Source organism: Carcharhinus amblyrhynchos, chromosome 13, assembly GCF_965287045.1.
Source record: "Carcharhinus amblyrhynchos chromosome 13, sCarAmb.v2.hapA, whole genome shotgun sequence".
NCBI classification, from domain to species: Eukaryota; Metazoa; Chordata; class Chondrichthyes; order Carcharhiniformes; family Carcharhinidae; genus Carcharhinus; species Carcharhinus amblyrhynchos.
Window position 1 is genome coordinate 72,976,291 of NC_137336.1, and position 25,186 is coordinate 73,001,476.

The 25,186-nt window shown below is 41.5% G+C and overlaps 2 protein-coding genes across 2 annotated transcripts; both read left to right on the top strand.

Moving 5' to 3' along the window:
- LOC145351332 (putative G-protein coupled receptor 139) lies at nucleotides 1-2,595 on the top strand. Its single transcript, XM_080200951.1, has 2 exons — nucleotides 1-70; nucleotides 1,691-2,595. The coding sequence occupies exons 1-2, from the start codon at nucleotides 1-3 to the stop codon at nucleotides 2,593-2,595; spliced, it is 975 nt and encodes a 324-aa protein (XP_080057077.1).
- A 13,014-nt stretch (nucleotides 2,596-15,609) lies between these two features.
- LOC145351333 (putative G-protein coupled receptor 139) lies at nucleotides 15,610-18,459 on the top strand. Its single transcript, XM_080200952.1, has 2 exons — nucleotides 15,610-15,679; nucleotides 17,555-18,459. Exons 1-2 carry the CDS (start codon nucleotides 15,610-15,612, stop codon nucleotides 18,457-18,459), a joined length of 975 nt encoding a protein of 324 aa, XP_080057078.1.
- The last annotated feature ends 6,727 nt before the right edge of the window (nucleotides 18,460-25,186 follow it).

A 25,186-nucleotide genomic window follows, 5' to 3' on the forward strand; every position in this document is an offset into this window, starting at 1 on the left:
ATGGTGCGCGCCGCAATCCTGCAAATAAAGGACATTTACTATCCTCTGCTTGCGACCTTTGGTGTTCCAGGTAAGTCCGAGTATATCCTGTCGATGAATAGGTATGAGACTATCTGACGTGTTGTCACTGATTATTTTTTAACAACTTGCCCATCATAATATCATAAAGCGCTACTCCAGTAGGCAGCTCTTCTCTCTTCCCAATAATAACTTTAAAAGCTTTATATGCAATGAATGATTATTCGAGCTACAGTCACTTCCATCCCACCTCTTGGAAACATAATTTGTCGATCATTTGTTTAAAGAACAACAAATGCTTCAATGCGCATCCGGAGATTCCTCCATGTGGCTTAACTCACCACTGAAGATCTGGTCATGTTATTGTGGGATGTACTCAGGCTCTTACAGTTCAAGATGGAGTACACCATCAGCTGTATCTAGCGCTCAGGCAGCCTTTAAGGTGGCTGTCGATGTTAAAAGTGCATCTTCAGGCGACAAAGAAGAGCATGTCCTCAGGCTTCTTTGCCGAGCTGCTATGTTACTCTACAATGAAACGATGCAACATGAAAACAATTCCTGGCCATCTCAATGGGCCAGGGGAATTTCATGAGCATCAGCGGGCATGAGCAATATAAAACGTAGTTTTGGAGTAATTTCCACGATTTCACACACGTAGGTATAAGTACAGTCAGTGAAAAAAATCTTAAATGTCGTCATTTGCTTCCGGTTGTGCCACAGAATAGATGACGTGGCATCCATGGCTTTCAAATTGTTTTTGCAGTGATTCGAACTCAACATGAGGAAATCCCTCTTTTTTTTGCTCTGATGCCAACTGCCAGAAATGAATATCTACTTCAGCCTTTTAGCTCTTCCCAGTAATGGCACAAATTATTCCGGGCCGTTATTTGGAATTGCAAATGTAAGCTGGAAAAAAAATTGACAAGGAAACACATTACAGCCCAGTTGAGGTTTCCCCATAAGCCTTGACTAGTGATTAATCCCCGCTCCATTATTCAGCTTTACGGATATGTACAAAAAAAAATCTTCATGGTTCGGACAGGAATGCTGAAATCAAGCAGTCAGCGTTGGAGATAAGCAACACGTCAGGTGGCACATGGTGGTCAGGAGACAGGGGAGGACAGTCACCAAGCATAAATGAGTATCGGACAGCACCATGGTGACGCTAAATGTGGGACTGCAAGGACGCTAAACAAGTGATGTAATGAGAAAAGAAAGAATTAGCGTTTATACTTCTATTGACATCCCACAAAATTGAAAGGTTACCTCTGCTTCTCTTTCCACGCAGGCTGCCTGACTTGATTTCCAGCATTTCTGCACTGCGCTCACTGTTAAGGAAGAATCTCCCGCTTGTGAGTCGCTGTTGAATATTCCCCTTCAATTGGTGCTTAAAACTTATAATACTCCTCCCCCACCACACCCGACCTTCTTCCACGCCCCCCATGGCTTTCCTCTGCTCGTTTGTTCCTTTATGTTCTCCAACACAGTCGATTCCCTTTTCTTCTGGGATAGATTATTTAATTTGGTATTGATTTTTATCCGTTTATTCCCTCATTCCCATTAAAGTGTTCTGTTTACTTGGCACATGCAGACACTCTGCTAAGTAGTCAAAGAGACAAACTTTTCTTTCAGATTGACTGAAGTGCTCTTATTTTCCTTCTTCATCTTCCAGCGAACATTATGACCATCGTGATCCTCTCCAGAGGAAATTGTGGTCTCTCCAAATGTATCTCCGTCTACATGGTGGCTATGGCTGTAGCGGATCTGCTGATCATGGTGTTCAATGTAGTCGTGTATCTGATCTTCAATTACCACTTTCCGCACTCCATTCTGTCCTACACTGCTGTGTGTAAGTTCATTCTGTACATTACTTTTGTTAATTTGGATATGTCAGTGTGGTTCACAGTTTCATTTACATTTGACCGCTTTGTTTCCATCTGTTGTCCGAACTTTAAAGAGAAATATTGCACGAAGAGAACTGCAACTACGATTATAGTAACGGCCGCCGCTTTGACCTATTTAAAAGGTGTCCCTATGTTCTTTTCGTACGAAGCTGAACAAAGCATTGACAATGTGCACTGGGGCTGTCGGACAACGCAGGCCGTTTATACATTGCCCGCATGGTCTGTGTACAGCTGGATGCAGTCAAGCTCACTTGTGCTGCTGCCTTTTGCTCTCATGATGCTGTTTAACTCTTTAACCGTCAGACGTATTTTGTTGGCAAATCGTGTACGCAGAGGCCTCCGGATTAGTGGAAATGAGAATCAGAATGATGCAGAAGTGAAGAGCCGAAGAACATCCATCCTCCTGCTCTTCACGATAACAGGCAGCTTCATAATTTTGAGGTTAACAGCTGTTGGGAGTTTTGCAGCCACCAGAATGACGAACAGCGTTTACCATCAAGGAGATTACTCCAATCCGGGATATATCGCCACTGAGAGTGGATATCTGCTCATGTACCTGAGTTCTTGTTCTAACACCTGCATTTATGCAGCGACCCAAAGGAAATTCAGAGGAGAACTAAAGACTGTGCTTAAATTTCCTTGGGCATATTTTTCCAAATTGGTGAAAGGTTAGAAAAAATTTAAGACAATAAATGATTTCTCTCCAAACTGAAGCATTATTTTTCATATGTTTTCCTGTACAATAATGCTCCCCTTCTTAGAATCTGACAATGCGATATGTTGTTAAATGATATAAATGATGTTGAATAAAAGTTGATGAAAGCAAACACTTGACGTGATCACCAAAGCACAACACCCTCAGAGATCATGTGGTGCCACTGGAGAATGGATGTGTGAACTCATCAACTACGATAGTGCAGTCAATGTTCATTCTTACACCTTGCCTATTAATGGAATAAATTAGTTGCTCTATTAATGCTTGTTCGGATAAGGAACCGTTGCTAAAATTGTATGTGGGGGGAATTATGGCCGAAACGTTTTCTCTTTCAATGCAGGGATAAAGATCAGCACGAAAGGCGACTGAATATTTGTTCGATAGATGCATGTGAGTACACCACATTGCACAGAGAGCTAGGGAGAGACTTGTTGTTATCGAAAAGGAAAGGTACTTATGCAAAATGCTTAAGAAATGCAGCGCATCAACGAGAGATGCTGGGCCAGCATGATATTACATGGGTGGCGTTGGTTGGAGGGCGTGGGGTGGAATTGGGCTTAGGATGTGGTGAATAGGTAGAAATGTGGCACACTTACATTTATTCACCGAGATGTAGAATATAAGGGCAGGGAGCTTACGATGGAGCTGAATAAAGCAAACTTCAAGGCATAGTTCGTGTTGTGTCTGCATTTCTGGTCATCACACCAGATAAAGGTTGTGTGGCGAGAGAGGGCGTAAAGGAGATTTACGATGCTGCCTGCTCAAGGGAATTACCACTACAAAGAGAAGCTCAGCTTGGCTTGTTTGTTTTCCCTAGAACAGTGAACGCTGGGGCGGGGGATGGGGGTGAGGAATAGGGGTGGGGTAACGATCGGAGTGTACAGATTTTGAGGTACATAGGTGGGCAATTATCAAATTCTTAAAGCTGTCAATGACCAGAGGACATAGGTTCAAATATTTAAATATAAGGTTCTGGCGGGAGATTTGGAGGAAATTTGAGGAAAATGCTCTGTCTCGCAAGGGGATGATGGAGAGTCAGAAATCATAGACTGAAATTGTTGTAGAATTGGGGAACATCACGGTATTAAAAACACACACACACATTTAGAGGAGCACTTAAAATGCCATAATATATCAGGCTAAAACTCTACGAGATAAGAGGTTTGAGTGTGCGGAAAGAGCACCGACTGCCAAAGCACTTCATTCAAATCAGAATGTCGGAACCAGAGGTAATGTGTTGGTGAAAAACATTAGTAGCCACATGCGCCTGGGACAATGATAAGGAAATGACAAAAGAGCCAGAAAGGATTGGAAAAAAAATGCATATAACAGCGCTAAATTCGGCTGGGCCGGGGTGGGGCGCGGGGTGGGGGTAGGCTGGAAACGACCTGGTTACGCTGGGAGAGAAACAGAGGCGTTACTGTTACTGAAGTTTTAAAGAAAGGCCGTGGAGAAGGAATGTTAAATTTGGGGGGAACGTTACACCTTCGACAGAGCGATTGATTTAATTTAGTATTCTCAGGAAACATAAAAAGTTGGGAGAATCAGGAAATAGAGGGAAAATAACCATTTGATTTACTTACAGAACTGGGGAAATTTATAAAAAGAACTCAAAATTTTGTAAACACCAACAAAGGTGTTTAACATCAATAAAACAATTAAAAATCTAGTTATGTTTTCTGTGTTAAAAAAGGGGCACATTGTCAAAAAAATGTTGTAAACAAGCCAAGTTTGAAACAACCAGAACGTTAAGCCATTCAGTTCTATTCAGGGTGATTCTTCGTATTTTAAAAATTTGCATCAAATGATAGGAATTGTTAATTCAAATCGAAATACAATCTGAAAGGGGAAAATGTTTATTCGAAGTTGCACAAAAGAAAGTGGATGGCGCAATTTAAACACAAGAAAATAAGAACTCAGAGTTCGAGGAGACCATCCGGCCCGTCGTGCATGGTCCCCCATCAGCAAGATCATGGGTGATTTTTTCGAGGACTCGGCTCCACTTACCAGCCCACTAACCATGGCCCTTCATTCCTTTACTGTTCAAAAAATTATTTATCCTTGCCGTTTAAAAAAAATGTCAATGAGGTAGCCTGAACTGCTTCACTGGGCTGGAAATTCCACAGATTCACAACACTTTGTGTGAAGAACTTCGTCCTCAGCTCAGTCCGAAATCTGTTCCCCCTTATTTTGAGACCATACCCCAGTTCTAATTTCATCTGCACTGGAAATATTTTTCCTGTTTCTACCATAGCTAATCCCTTCATAATCCCATATGTTTCTAAAAGATCTCCCCTGATTCTTCTCAATTCTAATGAGTCTAGTCCCAATCTACTCAATCTCTCTTCATAAGCCAAACTTCTCAACTTCGAATTCAACCGAGTGAATCTCCTCTGCATCCCCTCCAGTGCCAGTACGTTCTTTCTCAAGTAAGGAGACCAAAACTGTACACATTACTTCAGGTGTTGTTTCACCAGAACCTTATATAGCTGCAAAGTAGCCTCACTGTTTTTTAAACTCCATCCCTCCAGGAATGAAAGATAACATATCATTTGTCATCTTAATGACTTGCTGCACCTGCACAACAACTCCTTGCGATTCATGCACAAGGATACCCAGGTCGCTCTGCACAGCAACATGCTGCAATATTTTACCATTTAATAATAATCAGTTGTGCTGTGTTTTCTGTTCTTACCAAAGTAGATGACGTCACATTTAGCAATATTGCTCTCCATTTACCAGATTCTTGCCTATTCATTCGAGTATTATAGCCCTTTGCAGACTTTCAGCGTTCTCTGCACACTTTGCTCTGCCACTCATCTGAGTGTCATCTGCAATTTTCTTGACACACGACATCTGGTCCCCAACTCCAAATCATCTATGTAAAGCGTAAACAAGTGTAGTCCCATCACTGATCCCTGAGGCACATCACTCGCCACCGATTGACAATCTGAAAAACAACCATTTATGCCCATTCTTAGCTTACTGTTAGTTAACCAATCTTCTATCCGTGCTAATACATTACCCACAACACGGTGCACTTTTATCTGATGCAGCAGTCTTTGGTGCAGCAACTTGTCAAATGCCTTCTGGAAATCCAGAAACATCACATCCACAGGTTCCCTATTGTCCACCGCACGTGTAAAGTTCTCAACGAATTCCACCAAATTAGTCAAACATGACCCTCCCTTCATGAACCCGTGCTATGCCTTACTGATGGGACAATTTATACCCAGATGTTTCGCTATTTTTTCCTTGGTGATCGATTCAAACATTTTGCCTAGAATAGAATTTAAGCTAACTGACCTATAATTACCCGCCGTTCGTCTAACTTTTTTAAAACAATGGCGTCACATATGCTATATTTTGACTCAAAATACTGCTCTACTCCTCAGGAATTTTCTCATTTTCAGTTAGTGCATCTCCCTTCTCATCCGCTCAAGGATCAATGATTATTTTAGCCACCCTTTTTCATTTCATATATTACCAGAAATTTTTGCTCTCTTTTTATACTCTGAGGGAATATGAGAGTAAATTATCTCAGAGTCTTACCTTTCTTTCTACCTTTTTCATGGCATTATGGACCCTTAAATATTTCCCAATCCTCTAGTTTCCCACTAATCTTTGACACTCTGTATGTATTTTCTTTCAATTTAATACCTTCCTTTCTTTGCTTCGATGTCCATGGCTAATTGTCTCTTTTTCTGCAGTCCTTCCTAATCACTGGTAAATACCTTTGTTGTGTACTGTGAGAAATCTCTTTGTAAGTCCTCCACTGTTCCTCAATTGTCCCACCATAGTTTTTTGCTCCCATTCTACCTGAGTCAATTCCTCCTTTATTCCATTGTATTCTATTCTGTCTTACGCACAGCCACGGGTATTGGATTTTACCTTCTCACACTCCATCTGTATTTTAAATTCAAGAATACAGTGATTGCTTCTTCCGAGGGGATTATTGTAAGATCAATAATTCTTCCTGTCTCATTACACAGGACCATGTCTACGTTAGCTTGCTCTCTCATAATTTCCATTACAAACTGTTCAAGGAAGCTATCACAGATACATTCTGTGAACTCCTTCTCAAGGCTGCCTTAACCGACTTGGTGTGAACATTGACATATAAATTAAAATCCCGATGATAATGAGTGTCCTTTTTTTTACTATTTTTCAAGATTACATTTATCATTATTGACTATTCCGCGATAACAGCGCCAACTCATTTCGGGCTATTCAGAAATGGCAGTGACCTCACAGTAGTTTCGTGACATTGTGAGGAGTGGAAATTTAAAATCAGCAAAATAATCATAAGAATGAGATAAGTGGTCCAAAAAACAGTGCGGATTTAAACATGAATAGCGTCTTGTTTCGGACAACTGCTGATAAAATGCAACCTGCATTCACTCGAAATGTTGTCCTCTGGAATGCAAGCACTATCTCATTCTTCATCTCCACAAGGCCTGCTGAGTTTTGCCGTTGTCTGAAACGTTCACACAATGTCACTAAAATGAAATTGCGTCCACTTTATAAATTCAATATTCATGTTTTAAATGAGAAATAGTTTTTATTCATATGGTGCTGTTTGTTAAACAACAGCCCATGTCAGGCCTCTCCATAACCTAAGATCGTTTACTCTCAAGTCAGTTTAGTTAGTGTCAGTAAACCTTTGGTCCTGTGTTTTACAAGCCTATTCCACTCTTCCTGCCCCACCTGCCCCCGCCCACATCATTTGCCGCTCTCGGTCGTTGGGCAAAGACCTCTTGAAGCAACTAAATGGATATTTCTCAGTATCTAAACTTAGTTCTTACTACTTCTTTCGAATTTCCTATTTCTCCCTTCCTTACCCTATCTGCTGCCACTGATGCTGTAACGTCCGTGCATTTAGAAAGTCGTGCAAATCAATTTGTGATTAGATGTACAATCACGGCTAACATTAGGATCACAATTCAATAATAAAGTTCCGTGAAGGAACGGTGAATTCAGAGAGACTATCCAGCCTGGAAGCCAAGCACCTAAGGTAAATAGTGCAAGGTCTTTGTGTTTCCTACCTCCATCTTCATGGATACAACTAGATTACTTGCGTTTTCTGAACTGCCTTGTATATAAGTGCAAATACTCTTCCAATTACTGCACATGTCCCTCCTCTTACTGCCTAGATTCAATCCAATGTCATACATTGTTGAAGTCCCTCTGTACACATGACAACCATCTCATGAATGATCATCTTGAGGGCAGTTCCTGTATTGACAATTTGTTCCCAATGTAGCTCAGCTTTGTAATTTCTTGGATTGTTCGAAACACTCCATATTGGAGAAACGTTATGCCAAAACCCGGGCACCTTCTATCATAGCTCGCCAGCATCTTGGTATATGAGTGAGTTTATATATTTACAAAGCTTTCTTCGCTTAACAAATATCCCTGTGAAGTTGGTTCCCAGATCAGAATCCAAGTGTAGAGGCATGCCTGAACGAAGTATTATTTCATTTATCAATCAAAACCATTGTTTTTGGCTGTAGCATCTTTGCACGGGAATGCTTCAGCCTAACATGGAGACTGATAAATGATCACCAGATAAGAGGTCTTTCCTTACACTTTGTTTAAGGGCCCTATCAAATCCATCTGCTTATTTCTCCATGGCCCTTTAGGTCATGTCGTTTTACCCATCTTGACTCTGCAGCGATGACATAATTCTACTCGGATGTTTTACAGGTACCTCTGAGCATCTCGCAATATCTCCTCCTTGTTGTATATGTGGTCCTCCTCTGTGTGCACTAATCTGTGATATGTCTCCAATAAGTTTTGTTGTCCTACTTCCGGGGCTGTTATTTAGCGTTCCCTTCTCCATACACCATTTTGACCTCTCTTCCCTCCCCGTTTTCCCATTCCTGTTTCTCTTCCTCTGTGGCCTGTTCCTGTATCTCTTTCACATGAATATCTGTGATTCCCTGGCTTGTGCTGGTTTCCTGGACAGGTTTATTGGATTCTCTTTCAGTACCCACTGTCATTTGCAACACGTATTGGATTAGGCACAAAATATATCACATTCGAATATTCATGTGTGAGCAGAAATTTCAGATAATGGAATCCACATTCCAACTTGATTCCAGCATTTCGGTACAAGTGCCATCCATCTAACGAGTATGGCATCTCTTCATATCAATGAAATTCAAAATCAAAGGAGATTGAAATAAGGCAGGGTGAGAAGGTAGCATTCCACCCAATCGATTGTTTGCTTCCCTTGCGAAAACTTTTGAAATTTGACTTGGCTCTGCTCCCAAAAATTGAAATGGATCACTAGATTGTGTGAGGGTTCTGAACTCTTTCTGCAGACCATCTTATGACTCTTCATTCTTTCGCATTGAAGTTTCATCATCATTTTCTGAGTAAATGTACAGTACAATCTGTACATCACAAGTGGTAGACTTCGGTTATTGGTGGCATTGGTGAGTCCCAGCTACTGAGTGCAGTGCTGGCTTAAACTATGGAAACTCCTCTGATCGGCCTCCAATGCCAGTATGATTTCCCCTCGATAAAACAAATGAAGGCATTCATAATATTCAAGGGGTTGTGAAAATTACCTGTTGCACAGTTTTAATGTGCCTTCCCTCATTTTTTCTTCATTCTGTTGGAAATAAAGGCAGACATTCCGTTTATCTTCCCAATTATCTGCTGAATCTGCATGCTTGTATTTGTGATGTATATACAAGGACGCCTAAATCCTTCTGTGTTGTAATTTTCTGCAGAATGTCTTCAGTTAAATAATAATCAGCTTATCTATTGTTTCCGAGTGAAGCACAAAAGCTCACGTTGTTTTTGCATTATATTCCATCTGCCAAGTTTATCCCATCTGTCGCAACGAGTCCATACGTCTCTGTTGACTCCTTGTGTCATCACAGTAACTTGCTTTCCCATTTTTTGTGTCATCTGCAAACTTGACAAAAAATCCATTCACTTCCATCTTCCATTTTAGTTTGTCACTTCACTGAACTTCATGAAAATTAGGCTTGTTGTAAGTAACATGTCTGATTCTGTATCATTCGTCCACCATATATTGGCACTGCACACAGCACTAAATGCTGTGATGCTTGGCATGGATCACACTGCTATTCACCAAACACAACGTGTTCCTTTCCCAATGGGTCACACAACTTGTCTTCTCATTTTTTTCTGCTTCATGAATAAGGTTTTACATTTGGATTGCCACTCAATGAGGTTCTGAATTTATGTTATGGAGCTTAACTGGTTATTGTATAAAATTAATATTATGCTTATATTGGTGTATTGACGGTTTACATTACGCCCCAGTTTAAGGATGGTGGAGTAAAATCTCATGAATTGCTTACCTCTCCCCCTACCTAACACGCCTGGGCTTCAGCTCTCATTCTCGCTGTCTTCATCACTCTCTTTCTAACTCGGTTTCTTTTTCTCCCTCGCTTTTACTGCATCTGTTTTATTCAAACAAAGCCAGAAGATAAGGTATTCTCCCTCATTTCACTGAATTTCCCACTGACACATTTCCAATTCTTTTTGCACTTCTTCTCCCTTCATACAGTCCTCAGCTTAACCTATGTGAAAAAATCTATATGTTGCCTCACTTACTTCACTCCTAACTTCCTCTTTCCACTGCGATGCAAATGCATATTGCCACTTGTCAGCACAAGCATGGATATAATGTAAACATTTCTGCACTTGTCCTGCTTCATTATGCGAGGAGTTGGAAGAGGAGCTGGGAATTGTGCAATCATTTGCAAGCCACTTCTGATTTGTTGATGGACAGAACGTCACTGACGAAGGAATTGAAGATAGTTGGTCCGTGAACACTACCCTGAAGAACTTCCACAGCGATGTCCTGGAAATGTAACCACCTAAACCACTTTCATTTGTGTGAGGTATGATTCCTACTAGCAGAAAAGTTGACCTTGATTCCCATTGACACCAGTTTTGTTGGTGATTCTTCAGCTGATACATGGTCAACCACTCTCTTTCTGACAAGAGAAGTCACCCTCAACATGCTTCTTTGTAACGTCACGTTATTGTCTCTCATGCGGGCTGGATCAGACACTATCAGAAATTCATGGCGTCTGATTGACAGCCCTGGTCTATAACGAAGAGATAAAGAAAGAGACAGGAGGTAAAAGTAGAATATGACGTCCCTTTAATGTCCCACATCATAAAAGATCCATCAGCAACCAAAAGTAATGTTAAGTTTCACTGCTTCCAATTCCATTGGCTTCCAGTGAACCAGTAAATTGTTTGGAATAATAATTGTGACCCTTTTGGAACCTTCCCTGCCCTGATTTGCCTTCTTGTAATCCCAAAGCATACAATTTTGTATGTTCTGTTATTTTTTTGGTCGCAAAATTGTTAGCACTGAAATCTCACAGCGCCAGAGACCCTCGTTTTATTCCTCTCTTGGGTCAGGTTCTCTCCACGCCTGTATGCTTTCCTTCAGATGCTCTGGTTTCCTCCTAATAGGAATGACATATTGGTTAGATGCATTGGCGATGTTAAGTTCAGCCTCCCTGTCCCTGAGAACGCGCCAGCATGTAGCTTCTAGGTGATTTCCACAGCAACATCATTGCAATGTTAATGTTAGCCGACTCGTGATACTTATAAATAACCTTAAAACTTTTCAGGCCCTTGCTGTGACAGAGATTTTCAAATTATTCACAGCATAGCACAGTCGCAGACATCTTTCACTCAATGTACTCCGGCATCAGGGATTCAAAGTAACATACATTTAGACTAATCAATGGAATTTGTTTTGCCATTCAAAGATCTCATAATTAATTTGTGCCCAACTCTATAGACATACGTATTACAATTCCCCATTCTTGACCTTTAAAATATATACAGATAAAGCCATCCTTCTTGCTAACTGATGAAAACTCTAACACTCTTAACCATCTCTCTATCGTTCTTTACATCTGAAGTTTCCGAGATATCTAACGCAGATAGCTGGAAGTTGGCATTGCTGAAATGAGCACCCAGTCTGTGCTGTGCATGCATGTGTTAATGCATCACACGGTGCGGTCACAGATCCTAGGTTGACTCTAAGATTCCTCAATCAGTTGACCTGCTGCTGTTCGGAAACCTGCCCAGAGGATGAGCAGACAGATGGAGACTTGCTGCACTGCAAAATGTAGCGGCAAATTATGATCAGAATTCTGCCTCTGGTTTGCAAGAGGAGTATTCTTAAAAGCTTAGTTTTGTCCATTCCTCGATATCAATAATTTAAATGCCAGAATTCAAAATTATTTCATTAACTCGGCTCAAATTGTAGTGAAGTTCAGCTTGTAAAGATTTCAGAGCTGGAGACAAAATGCATTAAAAATTGTGTGTTCCCTATAAAAGCTGATATTTTGTTAAAAGTACTCGGAGTTTTAAAATGAGAAGTACATCTGATAGTCAAGATGAAACATTTGTATCTCAGTGTCAGACAATAATCTTGAATAGTAACCTGTTTGTGTTTGAATGTTGTCTAATTGATTTAAAGCAGACACTCAGCGAGCAAAAGCCTGTAAGATTTGAAATTGATGTTACTGATAATGGTGGACGATTCCGATTGTAGGAAAGTTGATCGTTCATGGTAGGTGCAGAAGAGATTGCAAGGGGTGGGGGTGGGGGGGCAAAAAAAACATTTGGCTGGCAACTGCCATCTTTCAATCCTTGAGGGAGACAGAGCACACAAATGCCACTTGCCAAGAGCAAAGGGTTTTAGGCTCGACACACTTTGCCAGATTCAGATATCTCCCAAGTGAACACATAATCTAACCAGTGAAAGGTGCCGAACCATAAATAACTCACAGACAGAAAACTCAACCGAAAAACTTAGAAGATTCCAAAGGATACCAAACCTTTGCATACTTACTGGGAGTGAGAAAACTATTGTTTTGTTGTTAATGAATGGACATTGGTTCTCTCAGATGAATGGACAACTGGCCTTAATGTGGAGTAACACGAATTAGTGTGGGTTCAATTCTAATATCGGCGGTGTTATTCAAAAATAATGGCCTTCCCAATCTTGACATTTTCTGGTTGAGTCACTACCACAAAGTTGGGAAATATTTTTACAGACATATTTTGTGGGGTGAAGGGCGGAGGGAGAGGGGGAGGGAGTGAGTGTAGGGAAGGGGTGTGGAAGGAGGGAGGAGCGGAGGGAGGGGCAGGGAAGAGGGATGGAAAGTTGTGGAGGGAGGGGAGGGAGAGAGGAGGGGGACGGGAGTGGCGGGGTGAGGGAGGGGGAGGGAAGTGTTGAGGATATGGGGGAGTGAGGGGGGTGTGAGGGGGAGGGTGGGGCGATGGAGGGGGTGAGCGAGGGGCGAGAGGATGGTCGAGGGAGGAAGGAGATAATGTGTGGGTGAGTGGCTGGTGTTTGGGTTTCAAGCGGGTAAGTGGAAACTGGATATGAGTCCATAATCCGATCATTCACGCTTCTATATGTCACAATGTAAATTCCCCATAATGTTCCAGTAATGTTTCAGTGTGTGAGAATTCTTAGAGAGTACTGGACTGAACTACTGTAATGCCAGTCTTGCAAAACAGAAAGTTGTTGATAATGTATTGGTGAATGTCGCAGTGAAATGTGTTCATACATTTTGAAAGAGAATATAGAAGGTGATGCATCCCTAAACTATCTGAAAATGATACTAAGGAATAATGCCAAGTATTTGAATTTCCAACATGGCTGACACGTGGTACTGCAAACCAGCAGAGACAGTTTAGTAAATACTTCGAATCGAACAAAGACAATTCTGGAAGGGAAGCTTACATAAAAGGTGGCTATCACATTTCTAATTAAATGAAGTTAAAGTGCTGAAGCAGGTAATGTTGAAATCGCTAATTCAGGGTCACAGGTTCCGGGTGACCATCCAATGACATTCATATAAGTGTCGATTTGAAGCATTACTTTGAACTAAGCCAGGTTTCCAAATCAGTCCATATTGCTTACCACTTCCAGCCCAGCCTCCTCCCAGCTTTCCTTGTCTGATTCTGGTATCACACTCCACATTTTCCTTCTCGCTCACATACCTATACAATTCCCTCCTCATTGCCCATTCACCTTAACTTGGCATGGATTAAGAATTGTTTAGCAGGCTGAAACCAAAGGGTAGGGACAAATGGACATTTTCGAAGTTACAGGCAGTGATTTCGGGAACCCTCAGGGATCTGGGCTGGGCCCAGCTATTTAAAAGATGCTTCAGTGATTTCGATGAGGGAAGCGGAAATAACATTGGCAACGTTTCTCTCACAAAACGCGAGCGGAACCTGAGTGGTATGGAGGATTCTTAGAGATAGAAGTTGATTTAGGCAAGTTAAGTGTGCGGGAAGACACATTACAGATGCCGTACAATGTGGGCAAATGTAATGTAAATAACGTTGGACAGAGAAAAAGAATGTTAGAATATTATTTATATCGTGATAGACGGGGAAGTGTCGACAAAGAAAGAGACCTCGATGTCGTTGCCTACTAGATATTAAAGAAATCATGCAGGCAAGGCAAGCAGACAGGTGGTAATTGATAGGCTGGCCTTCATTGAAAGAGGACTTCAGTGAAGGAACAAGAATGTCAGACTGGAGATGTCCAAGGCATTGCTGTGAACACTACAGAAGTATTGTGTGCAGTTTTGGCTCATGATCTGAGAAAGGAGTGGAGCTAATTGACACCAGACTGATTTCTGGGAAAGCGTGTTTCCAGCATGAGATGAGAATGAGTTGAATGTACATGCATCAACTGGAAATTAGAACAATTTGAAAATGCAAAAAATATTTGACATGTTTGGAAAGATTGGATGTTGGGATGCCATTTCGATGGCAGAGTGGGAAGGGGATCAATAATGAGATGTCACGACTTTTGAATATTGGTGGGCCATTAACGATTGAGGTGAGGAGAGACGTCTTCACTCAGAGGGTGGTGAGCCTGCGGAATTCTCTACTACAGATGATGGTGGTGGTAAATAAGCTGAATATATTTAATAACAACATGTAGGGAGACCAGAATAAGTTCAGTAGGCTGAAACTAGATAGGGAGGGATTTTCGTATGAGGAGACGTTGAGCAGCTTGTGCCTGTTTAAAAGAATGAGAGACGACCTGATTGATACATATAATACTCATCGACCTTCTTGAGACACATAAGGTGCTTGACAGGATGGTTGCTGAAACAGGGGTTCTCCTTGTAGGACGGTCTTGGAGTAAAGGGAATTATCTCAGCGGAAGGGGTCGTCCGTTTAATACAAAAATGAAGTGTAATTTCTTCTCCCAGAGAATACTGAATCCATGGAATACTTCAATGCGTCTGCTTTCAAGGCTGTCTCGCTGAGTATGCCCAAAGTTGAAAAAAAGGCTCATTGTAAGAGGGCTTCAGTACAAAAAAAAGATATCTGATTGGAGTTGTGTAAGTCTTTGTTGAAACCACAACAGTGTTAGTGTTTAGTCGCTGCTATTAGCATCGCTATAAGATGAGCAACAGAAATGTTAAACTAACTTCAAAACAATCATGTTAGAGTCGCATAACTATCAGCGAAAGCAGCGTTGGTTTGCACCAGTAACTTTTTTTTTATTGAGTTCGCACCAATAACAGAATCATTTAATGCCAGTGATGACACTTTTAAACATTTTCCATCAAGCTATACTTTTTTTCGAAAATATCAAACACAGAACCTGAGACACTTCAGCTCCGGGGATTTTAGTTCGTCAAGAGTGCACTCCCTCTGAGATTCCAATCCATTCCGCTTGGTGACTTGGAAGCTTGGAGCTGAGGGGCATCATTACCGAATATCTGGACCCGGGTGCAATGAGGCAAAAAAATGCATCTTTATTTGTTTAGTGACAACGACTAATCACGTGCAAGATTATGTCACCTGATTTTATTAGCAGAGTCTCGATTGTTACATAAATGGTGCTCATTGACACTTGAGAGATCGACTTTGCGTGGAATATAAGAATTCGGAGACAATTCCCCTCCTCTTCCTAAAATGGTGCGAGCCGTAATCCTGCTCATAAAGGACATTTACTATCCTCTGCTTGCGGCCTTTGGTGTTCCAGGTAAGTCCGAATATATCCTGTCGATGAATAGTTATGAGACTATCTGACTTTTGTGTCGTCACTGATCATTTTAACAACTTGCCCATCATAATATCATAAAGTGCTCCTCCAAAATTTCATGCAGGAGGCGAGACATCATCCAGGTGAACAAATCGCGGACAACGGCAGCTTGAAATTTATTTCCCTGGCCCAGAATTGTCTTCCTATGTGTACAGTAGGCAGCTCTGCTCTGTTCCCAATTATAACTGTAAAGGCTTTATATGCAATTAACGATTATTCGAGCTACAGTCATTTCCATCCCACCTCTTTGAAAGATAATTTGTCCATCATTTGTTTAAAGAACAACAAATGCTTCAATGTGCATCCGGAGATTCCTCCAGGTGGCTTAACTCGCTACTGAAGATCTCGTCATGTTATTGTGGGATGTACTCAGGCTCTTACTATTCAAGGTGGAGTACATTATGCAGCCAGGGGTAAACCATCGGCTGTATCTAACGCCCTGGCAACCTTTGAGGTGGCTGTCTATGTTAAAAGTTCATTTTAAGGCGATAAAGACCAACATGTCCTCAGCTTCTTTGCCGAGCTGCTATGTTATCCTATAATGAAACGATGCAACATGAAATCAATTGCTAGTCATCTCAATGGGCCAGAGGGATTTCACGAGCTTCACCAGGCATAAGCAATATAAAACATAGTGTTGCAGTAATTTCCACGATTTGATACACGTAGGTATAGTGACAGTAAGTGAAAATAAAATCTTATATGTCATCACTGGACTCCACTTGTGCCACAGAATAGACGATGTGGCATCCATGTCTCTCAGATTGTTTTTGCACTGATTCGAACTCAATGTGGGGAAATGCCTTTTTTTGCTCCGATGCCAACTGTGAGAGATGAATATCTACTTCACCCTTGAAGCTCTTCCCATTAATGGTACGAATTATCTGGAATTGCAAATGTCAGCTGAAAAAAAAATGACAATGGAAATCATTGGAGCCCCGTTGAAGTTTCCCTGTAGGCCTCCGCTGGTGATTAACCCCCGTCCATCATTCAGCTTTACGGACATATACAAGAACAACAAAAAAAAACATTATGGACAGGACAAGAATGCTGAAATCAAGCAGAAAGCGTTGGAGATAAACACCACGTCAGGTGGCACATGGTGCTCAGGAGAACAGGGGAGGATAGTCACCCAGCATACCCGAGTGTCGGCAGCACCATGGTGACGCTAAATGTGGAACTACATGCACGCTAAACAAGTGATATAATGAGAAAAGAAAGAATTAGCGTTTATACTTCTATTGACAGCCCACAGAATTGAAAGGTTATCTCTGCTTGCATTTCCACATAGGCTGCCTGACTTGATTTCCAGCATTTTTGCACTGCGCTCACTGTTGAGGAAGAATCTCCCGCTTGTGTGTCGCTGTTGAATATTCCCCTTCAATCGGTGCTTAAAACTTATAATACTCCTCCCCCACCACCCCCCCAGCCATCTTCCACGCCCCCCATGCCTTTCCTCTGATAAGAGAGGGGATTAAGGGTTATGGGGAGAGGGCGGGAAAGTGGAACTGAGCCACGACAGATCAGCCATGATCTTATTGAATGGCGGGGCAGGCTCGAAGGGCCAGATGGCCTACTCCTGCTCCTATTTCTTATGTTCTTATGTTCTTATTTATGTTCTCCAACATAGTCGATTCTCTTTTCTTCTGGGAGAGATTATTTAATTTGGTATTGATTTTTATCCTTTTATTCCCTCATTCCCATTAAAGTGCTCTGTTTCCATGGCACATGCACACACTCTGCTAAGTAGTCAAATAGATAATCCTTTCTTTTAGATTGACTGAAATGTTCTTATTTTCCTTCCTCTTCTTGCAGCGAACATTATGACCATCGTGATCCTCTCCAGAGGAAATTGTGGTCTCTCCAAATGTATCTCTGTCTACATGGTGGCTATGGCTGTAGCGGATCTGCTGATCATGGTGTTCAATGTAGTCGTGTATCTGATCTTCAATTATCACTTTCCGTACTCCATTCTGTCCTACACTGCTGTTTGTAAGTTCATTCTGTACATTGCTTTTGTTACTTTGGATATGTCAGTGTGGTTCACAGTTTCATTTACATTTGACCGCTTTGTTTCCATCTGTTGTCCGAACTTTAAAGAGAAATATTGCACGAAGAGAACTGCAACTACGATTATAGTGACGGCCTCAGCTTTGACCTATTTAAAAGGTGTTCCTATGTTCTTTTCGTACGAAGCTGAACGAATCATTGACAATGTGCACTGGGGCTGTCGGACAACGCAGGCCGTTTATACATTGCCCGCATGGTCTGTGTACAGTTGGATGCAGTCCAGCTCAGTTGTGCTGTTGCCTTTTGCTCTCATGATGTTGTTTAATTCTTTAACTGTCAGACGTATTTTGCTGGCAAATCGTGTACGCAGAGGTTTCCGGAATAGGGGAAGTGAGAGTCAGAGTGACCCAGAAGTGAAGAGCAGAAGAAAATCCATCCTTCTACTCTTCACGATATCAGGCAGCTTCATAATTTTGTGGTTAACAGCTGTTGGGAGTTTTGCAGCCACCAGAATGTCGAACAGCGTTTACCATCAAGGAGATTACTCCAATCCGGGGTATATCGCCACCGAGAGTGGATATCTGCTCATGTACCTGAGTTCCTGTTCTAACACCTGCATTTATGCAGCGACCCAAAGGAAATTCAGAGGAGAACTAAAGAATGCGCTGAAAATTCCTTGGGCATATTTTTCCAAATTGGTGAAAGGTTAGAAAGAATTTAAGGCAATAAATGATTTCTCTCCAAACTGAAGCATTATTTTTCGTATGTTTTCCTGCACAAGAATACTGCCCATCTTAGAATCTGACAATGAGAGATGTTGTTAAATGACATAAACGATGTTGAATAAAAGTTGATGAAAGCAAACACTTGAAGTGATCACCAAAGCACAACACCATCAGAGATCATGTGGTGCCACTGGAGAAGGGATTTGTGAACACATCAACTACGATAGTGTAGTCACTGTTCATTCTTACCACTTGCCTATTAATGGAATACTATAGTTGCTCTACTAATGCTTGTTCGGATAAGGAACCGTTGCTAAAATTGTGTGTGTGTGTCTGTGCCGGGGGGCGGGGTGGGGGGGGGGTGGTGGGGGGGGGGGGGGTCGGGGGGTGGGGGGATGGTGGGGGGGGGAGGGGGAATTATGGCCGAAACGTTTTCTCTTACAATTGAGAGTTAAACTTCAGCATGAAAAGAGACTGAATATTTGTTCGATAGATGCATGTGAGTGCATCACATTGCACAGAGAGCTAGGGAGAGACTTGTTGTTCTCGAAAGGGAAAGGTACTTATGCAAAATGCTTAAGAAATGGAGCGCTTCAACGAGAGATGCTGGGCCAGCATGACATTACATGGGTGGCGTTGGTTGGGGGGGAGTGGGATGGAATTGGGCTTAGGATGGGTGAATAGGTAGGAATGTGGCACACTTGCATTTATTCACCGAGATATAGAATATAAGAGCAGGGCGCTTACGATGGAGCTGAATAAAGCAAACTTCAGGGCATAGCTCGTGTTCGTTCTGCATTTCTGGTCATTACACCATATAAGGGTTGTGTGGCGAGAGAGGGCGTAAAGGAGATTTACGACGTTGCCGGACCAAGGGAATTACCACTACAAAGAGAAGCTCCGCTTGGCTTGGTTGTTTTCCCTAGAACAGTGAACGCTGAGGCGGGGGACGGGGGTGAGGAATAGGGGTGGGGTAACGATCGGAGTGTATAGATTTTGAGGTACATGGGTAGGGAATTATCAAATTAATAAAGCTGTCAATGACCAGAGGAGATAGGCTCATATATTTAAATATAAGGTTCTGGCAGGAGATTTAGAGGGAATTTGAGGGAAATCCTCTTTCTACTAAGAGGATGATGGACAGTCGGAAATCATAGACTGAAATTGTTGTAGGATTGGGGAACATCACGTTATTAAAACACACACACATTTAGAGGAGCATTTAAAATGTCATAACATATCAGGCTAAAACTCTACGAGATCTGAGGTTTGAGTGTGCGGAAAGAGTACCGACTGCCAAAGCACTTCATTCAAATCAGAATGTCGGAACCAGAGGTAATGTGTTGGTGAAAAACATTAGTAGCCGCATGCACCTGGGACAATGATAAGGAAATGACAAAAGAGCCAGAAAGAAATGGGAAGAAAATGCTAATAACAGTACTGGGCTAATTTTCTGGAATCCTAGAACGAAGATCCATGAAATTTTGTTCCTGTCCTTGCATGGTACTGGGAAATTTACATTCAACGAATTATTCCATGTTGATTTTTTTTAAATGTCCCAAAAATAACATACATAATATCAAATATTTTATAAAAAAGTACATAGATGGTTAAAGTGGGGAATTCTGGTTCTGGTGGCCGGAAAGAAAAAAAAAGTTACTTTGATCAGTAAACTCTTGCGAAAGTAAAAGCAACTTAGTCTTCAAAGTGTAATAAACGTTTATTTTAATGACTAGATTTATTAAACATTGGAATGTTGGAATCAAAAACATTGCAAATTAAAATTATTCAGATAATACAAACACGCAATTAAGACAAGACAAATTTCTTTTGACCGAGAATGCTTCCACGCTCATTTGCTGTGTCGATGAAATCATAAATGTCCCCTTCGGTTGAAGTAAGTTTGCCTTGTCTTAATTGCATGTTTGCATATTCTGAATATTGTTACTTTGCAATGGTTTTGATTTTAAAATTTCAATGTTGAAATAAAAGTAGTTTTAAATAAAATTTTATTACGCATTGAGGATTGAGTTTCGTTGACCTTTGCAAGCGTTTCAATTTTAAATCAAATTTGGTTTCCTTAGAACTCTCTGATGTTATCCAGCTACCAAAATAGAATTCTCTACTCCAGTTTAGCAACAGTGCGGGATGTCCTTGGAACATCGACGATCCGCTAACTGTATCTTCCAGAACGGGGTGAGTATATTTTGATTAAAAAAAAACAAAACATGTTCACCTTACATTTCAATCAGGAGGTGCACCATAGATTGTCAAAATTCAGGATATACCTCAACTCTTGTGGGGTCGGAAAGGTAAAACTGATTGCTGTTGTTCTGCACTTACAGGGAATGAAAGTGTTACAGTAAAGAGGCGCGCTTAATTCGGGTGGGGGTTGGGTGGGGCAGGGTGGAAACGATCTGGTTACGCTGGGAGAGAAACAGAGGCGTTCCTGTTGCTGAAGTTTTTAAGAAAGGCCGTGGGAAGGAATGTTAAATTAGGGGGGTAACGTTACACCTTCGACAGGAGCAATTGGTTTAATTTAGTATTGTCAGAAAACAAAAAAAAGTTGGGGGGAGCAGGAAATAGAGGTAAAATAACCACTTAATTTACTTATAGTACTCGGGAAATTAATAAAAAGGACTCAAAATTTTGTGGGCACCAACAAAGGGTTTAACATCAATAAAACACTTAAAAATCAAGTTATGTATTCTGTGTTAAAAAAGGGCACATTGTCAAAAAAAGAAATGCTGTAAACAAGCCAAGTTTGAAACAACCAGAACGGTAAGCCATTCAGTTCTATTCAGGATGAATCTTCGTGTTTTAAAAAATTGCAGCAAATGATAGGAATTTTTCATTCAAATCTCAATACAATCGGAAAGGGGAAAATGTTTATTCGAAGTTACAAAAAAGAAAGTCGGTGGCGAAGTTTAAACACAAGAACATAAGAACGAAGAGTTCGAGTAGACCATCCGGCCCCTCGTGCATATTCCCCCTTCAGCAAGATCATGGGTGGTTTTTTTCGAGGACTCGGCTCCACGTACCAGCCCACTAACCATGGCCCTTCATTCCATTACTATTCAAAAAATTACCTATCCTTGCCGTAAAAAAAAGTGAATGAGGTAGCCTCAACTGCTTCACTGGGCTGGAAGTTCCACAGATTCACAACACTTTGTGTGAAGAAGTTACTCCTCAACTCAGTCCGAAAGCTGTTCCCCCTTATTTTTTAGGCCACACCCCCAGTTCTAATTTCATCTGCGCCTGAAATAATTTCCCTGTTTCTACCATATCTAATCCCTTCATAATCCCATATCTTTCTACATGATCTCCCCTGATTATAATGAGTCTCGTCCCAATCTACTTAATCGCTCCTCATAAGCCAAACTTCTCAACTTCGAAATCAACCAAGTGAATCTCCTCGGCATCCCCTCCAGTGGGATTAAATTCTTTCTCAGGTAAGGAGATCAAAACTGTACACAGTACTTCGGGTGTAGTAGTCTCACCAGAACCTTATATAGTTGCAACATAACCTCGCTTTTTTTTAAACTGCATCCCTCCAGCAATGAAAGATAACATATCATTTGTCTACTTAATGACTTGCTGCACCTTCAAAACAACTCCTTGCGATTCATGCACAAGGGTACCCAGGTCGCTCTGCACAGCAACATGCTGCAATATTTTACCATTTAATAATCATCAGTTGTGCTGTGTTTTCTGTTCTTACCAAAATGGATGACGTCACATTGAGCAATATTCCTCTCCATCTACCAGATCCTTGCCTATTCATGAGACTATTATAGCCCTTTGCAGACTTTCAGAGTCCTCTGCACACTTTGCTCTGCCACTTATCTGAGTGTCATCTGCAATTTTCTTGACACACTACACCTGGTCCCCAACTCCAAATCATCTGTGTAAAGCGTCAACAATTGTAGTCCCATCACTGACCCCTGAGGCACATCACTCACCACCGATTGACAATCTGAAAAACAGCCATTTGCCCCCAGTCTGTGCTTCCTGTTAGTTAACCAATCTTCTATCCGTGCTCATACATTACCCACAACACGGTGCACTTTTATCTCATGCAGCAGTCTTTGGTGCAGCAACTTGTCAAATGCCTTCTGGAAATCCAGAAACATCACATCCACAGGTTCCCCATTGTCCACCGCACGTATAACGGTCTCAAATAATTCCACCAAATTAGTCAAACATGACCCTCCCTTCATGAACCCGTGCTATGCCTTACTGATGGGACAATTTACACCCAGATGTTTCGCTATTTTTTCCCTGGTGATAGATTCAAACATTTTCCCTACTATTGAATTTAAGCTAACCGGTCTATAATACTCGCCGTTTATCTACCGCCTTTGTTAAAACAATGGCGTCACATATGTTATGTTTTGACACAAAATACTGCTCAATTCCTCAGCCATTTTCTCACTTTCAGTTAGTGCATCTCCCTTCTCGTCCACGAATGGATCAATAATTATTTTAGCCACCCTTTTTCGTTTTATATATTAACAGAAATTTTGGCTCCCTGTTTTTATACTCTGAGCTCATTTACTCTCATATTCTATCTTACCTTTCGTTCTAACTTTTTAATGCCATTATGGATACTTAAATATTTCCCAATCCTCTAGTTTCCCACTAATCTTTGACACTCTGTATGTATTTTCTTTCAATTTAATACCATCCTTTCTTTGCTTCGATGTCCATGGCTAATTATCTCATTATCTCTTTTTCTGCAGTCCTTCCTTATCACTGGTAGATACCTTTGTTGTGTACTGTGAAAAATCGCTTTGAAAGTCCTCCACTGTTCCTCAGTTGTCACACCATAGCTTTTTGCTCCCAGTCTACCTTAGTCAATTCCTCCTTTATTCCATTGTATTCTATTCTGTCTTACGCACAGCCACGGGTATTGGATTTTACCTTCTCACACTCCATCTGTATTTTAAATTCAAGAATACTGTGATTGCTTCTTCCCAGGGGATCCCTAACTGTAAGATCAATAATTATTCCTGTCTCATTATACAGGACCATATCTACGATAGCTTGGTCTCTCATACCTTCCATTACAAACTGTTCAAGGAATCTATCACAGATACATTCTGTGAACTCCTTCTCAAGGCTGCCTTAACCGACTTGGTGTGAACATTGACATATAGATTAAAATCCCGATGATAATTAGTGTACTTTTTTAAAACTATTTTTCAAGATTACATTTATCCCTATTGACTATTTCGTGATAACAGCGCCAACTAATTTAGGGCTATTGAGAAATGGTCGTGACCTCACAGTAGTTTCGTGACATTGTGAGGAGTGGAAATTTAAACTCAGCAAGATAGTCATAAGAATGAGAATAGTGGTCCAAAAAACAGTGCGGATTTAAACATGAATAGCCGTCTTGTTTCGGACAACTATTTACCATTTATATAGATGATCTGGAGGAGGGAACCGAGTGTAGGGTGTCGAAATTTGCTGATGACACCAAGATTGGGGGAAAGGCAAATTGTGCGGAGGGTGTGGAGAGTCTGCAGAAGGATCTAGATAGGCTGGGCGAATGGGCCAGGAAATGGCAAATGGAATTTAATGTTGGCAAGTGTGAGGTGGTCCACTTTGGTAGGAAGAATGGTAGGAAGGACTATTACTTACGTGGCGAAAAACTGCAGCAGGCGACGGTGCAGAGGGACCTCGGGGTCCTTGTGCATGAGTCGCAAAAACCCAGCCTGCAGGTGCAGCAGGTGGTCAGGAAGGCGAATGGGATGCTGGCCTTCATAGCGAGGGGGATTGAATATAAAAGTAGGGAGGTCTTGCTGCAGCTGTATAGGGCACTGGTGAGGCCGCAGCTGGAGTACTGTGTGCAGTTTTGGGCGCCGCACCTGCGCAAGGATATTTTGGCCTTGGAGGGAGTGCAGAGGAGGTTTACTAGGCTGATACCGGAGTTGAGGGGGTTGAGCTATGAGGAGAGGCTGAATAAACTAGGCTTGTACTCGTTAGAGTTTAGAAGAATGAGGGGAGATCTCATTGAGACGTATAAGATGATGAATGGGATGGATAGGATAGAGGTGGAAAGACTCTTCCCGCTCAAAAAAGACAGTAGGACTAGGGGGCACAGCCTCAAGATAAAGGGGGGGCGGTTCAGAACGGAGTTGAGGAGGAACTTCTTCACTCAAAGGGTGGTGAATCTCTGGAATTCTCTGCCCGTTGAAGTGGTGGAGGCTGCCTCGCTAAATATTTTTAAGAAGCGGGTTGATGGGTTTTTGATAAGAGAGGGGATTAAGGGTTATGGGGAGAGGGCGGGAAAGTGGAACTGAGCCACGACAGATCAGCCATGATCTTATTGAATGGCGGGGCAGGCTCGAAGGGCCAGATGGCCTACTCCTGCTCCTATTTCTTATGTTCTTATGTTCTAACTCCTGATAATGCAACCTGCATTCACTCGAAATATTGTCCTCTGGAATGCAGGCACTGTCTCATTCTTCATCTCCACAAGGCCTGTTGTGTTTTGCTGTTGTCTGAAAAGTTCACACAATGTCACTAAAATGAAATTGCGTCCACTTTATAAATTCAATGTTCATGTTTTAAATGAGAAATATTTTTTATTCATACGATGCTGTTTGTTAAACAACAGCCCTTGTCAGCCCTCTCCATAACCTAAGATCGTTTACTCTCAAGTCAGTTTAGTTAGTGTTAGTAAACCGTTGGCGCTGTGTTTTAC

Excerpts from the sequence above, each read along its gene's own strand:
- LOC145351332 (XM_080200951.1), top strand. The coding sequence starts at position 1 with ATGGTGCGCGCCGCAATCCTGCAAATAAAGGACATTTACTATCCTCTG. Across the intron at positions 71-1,690 it reads TGCGACCTTTGGTGTTCCAG|CGAACATTATGACCATCGTG; the intron begins GTAAGTCCGAGT and ends TTCATCTTCCAG.
- LOC145351333 (XM_080200952.1), top strand. The coding sequence starts at position 15,610 with ATGGTGCGAGCCGTAATCCTGCTCATAAAGGACATTTACTATCCTCTG. Across the intron at positions 15,680-17,554 it reads TGCGGCCTTTGGTGTTCCAG|CGAACATTATGACCATCGTG; the intron begins GTAAGTCCGAAT and ends CTCTTCTTGCAG.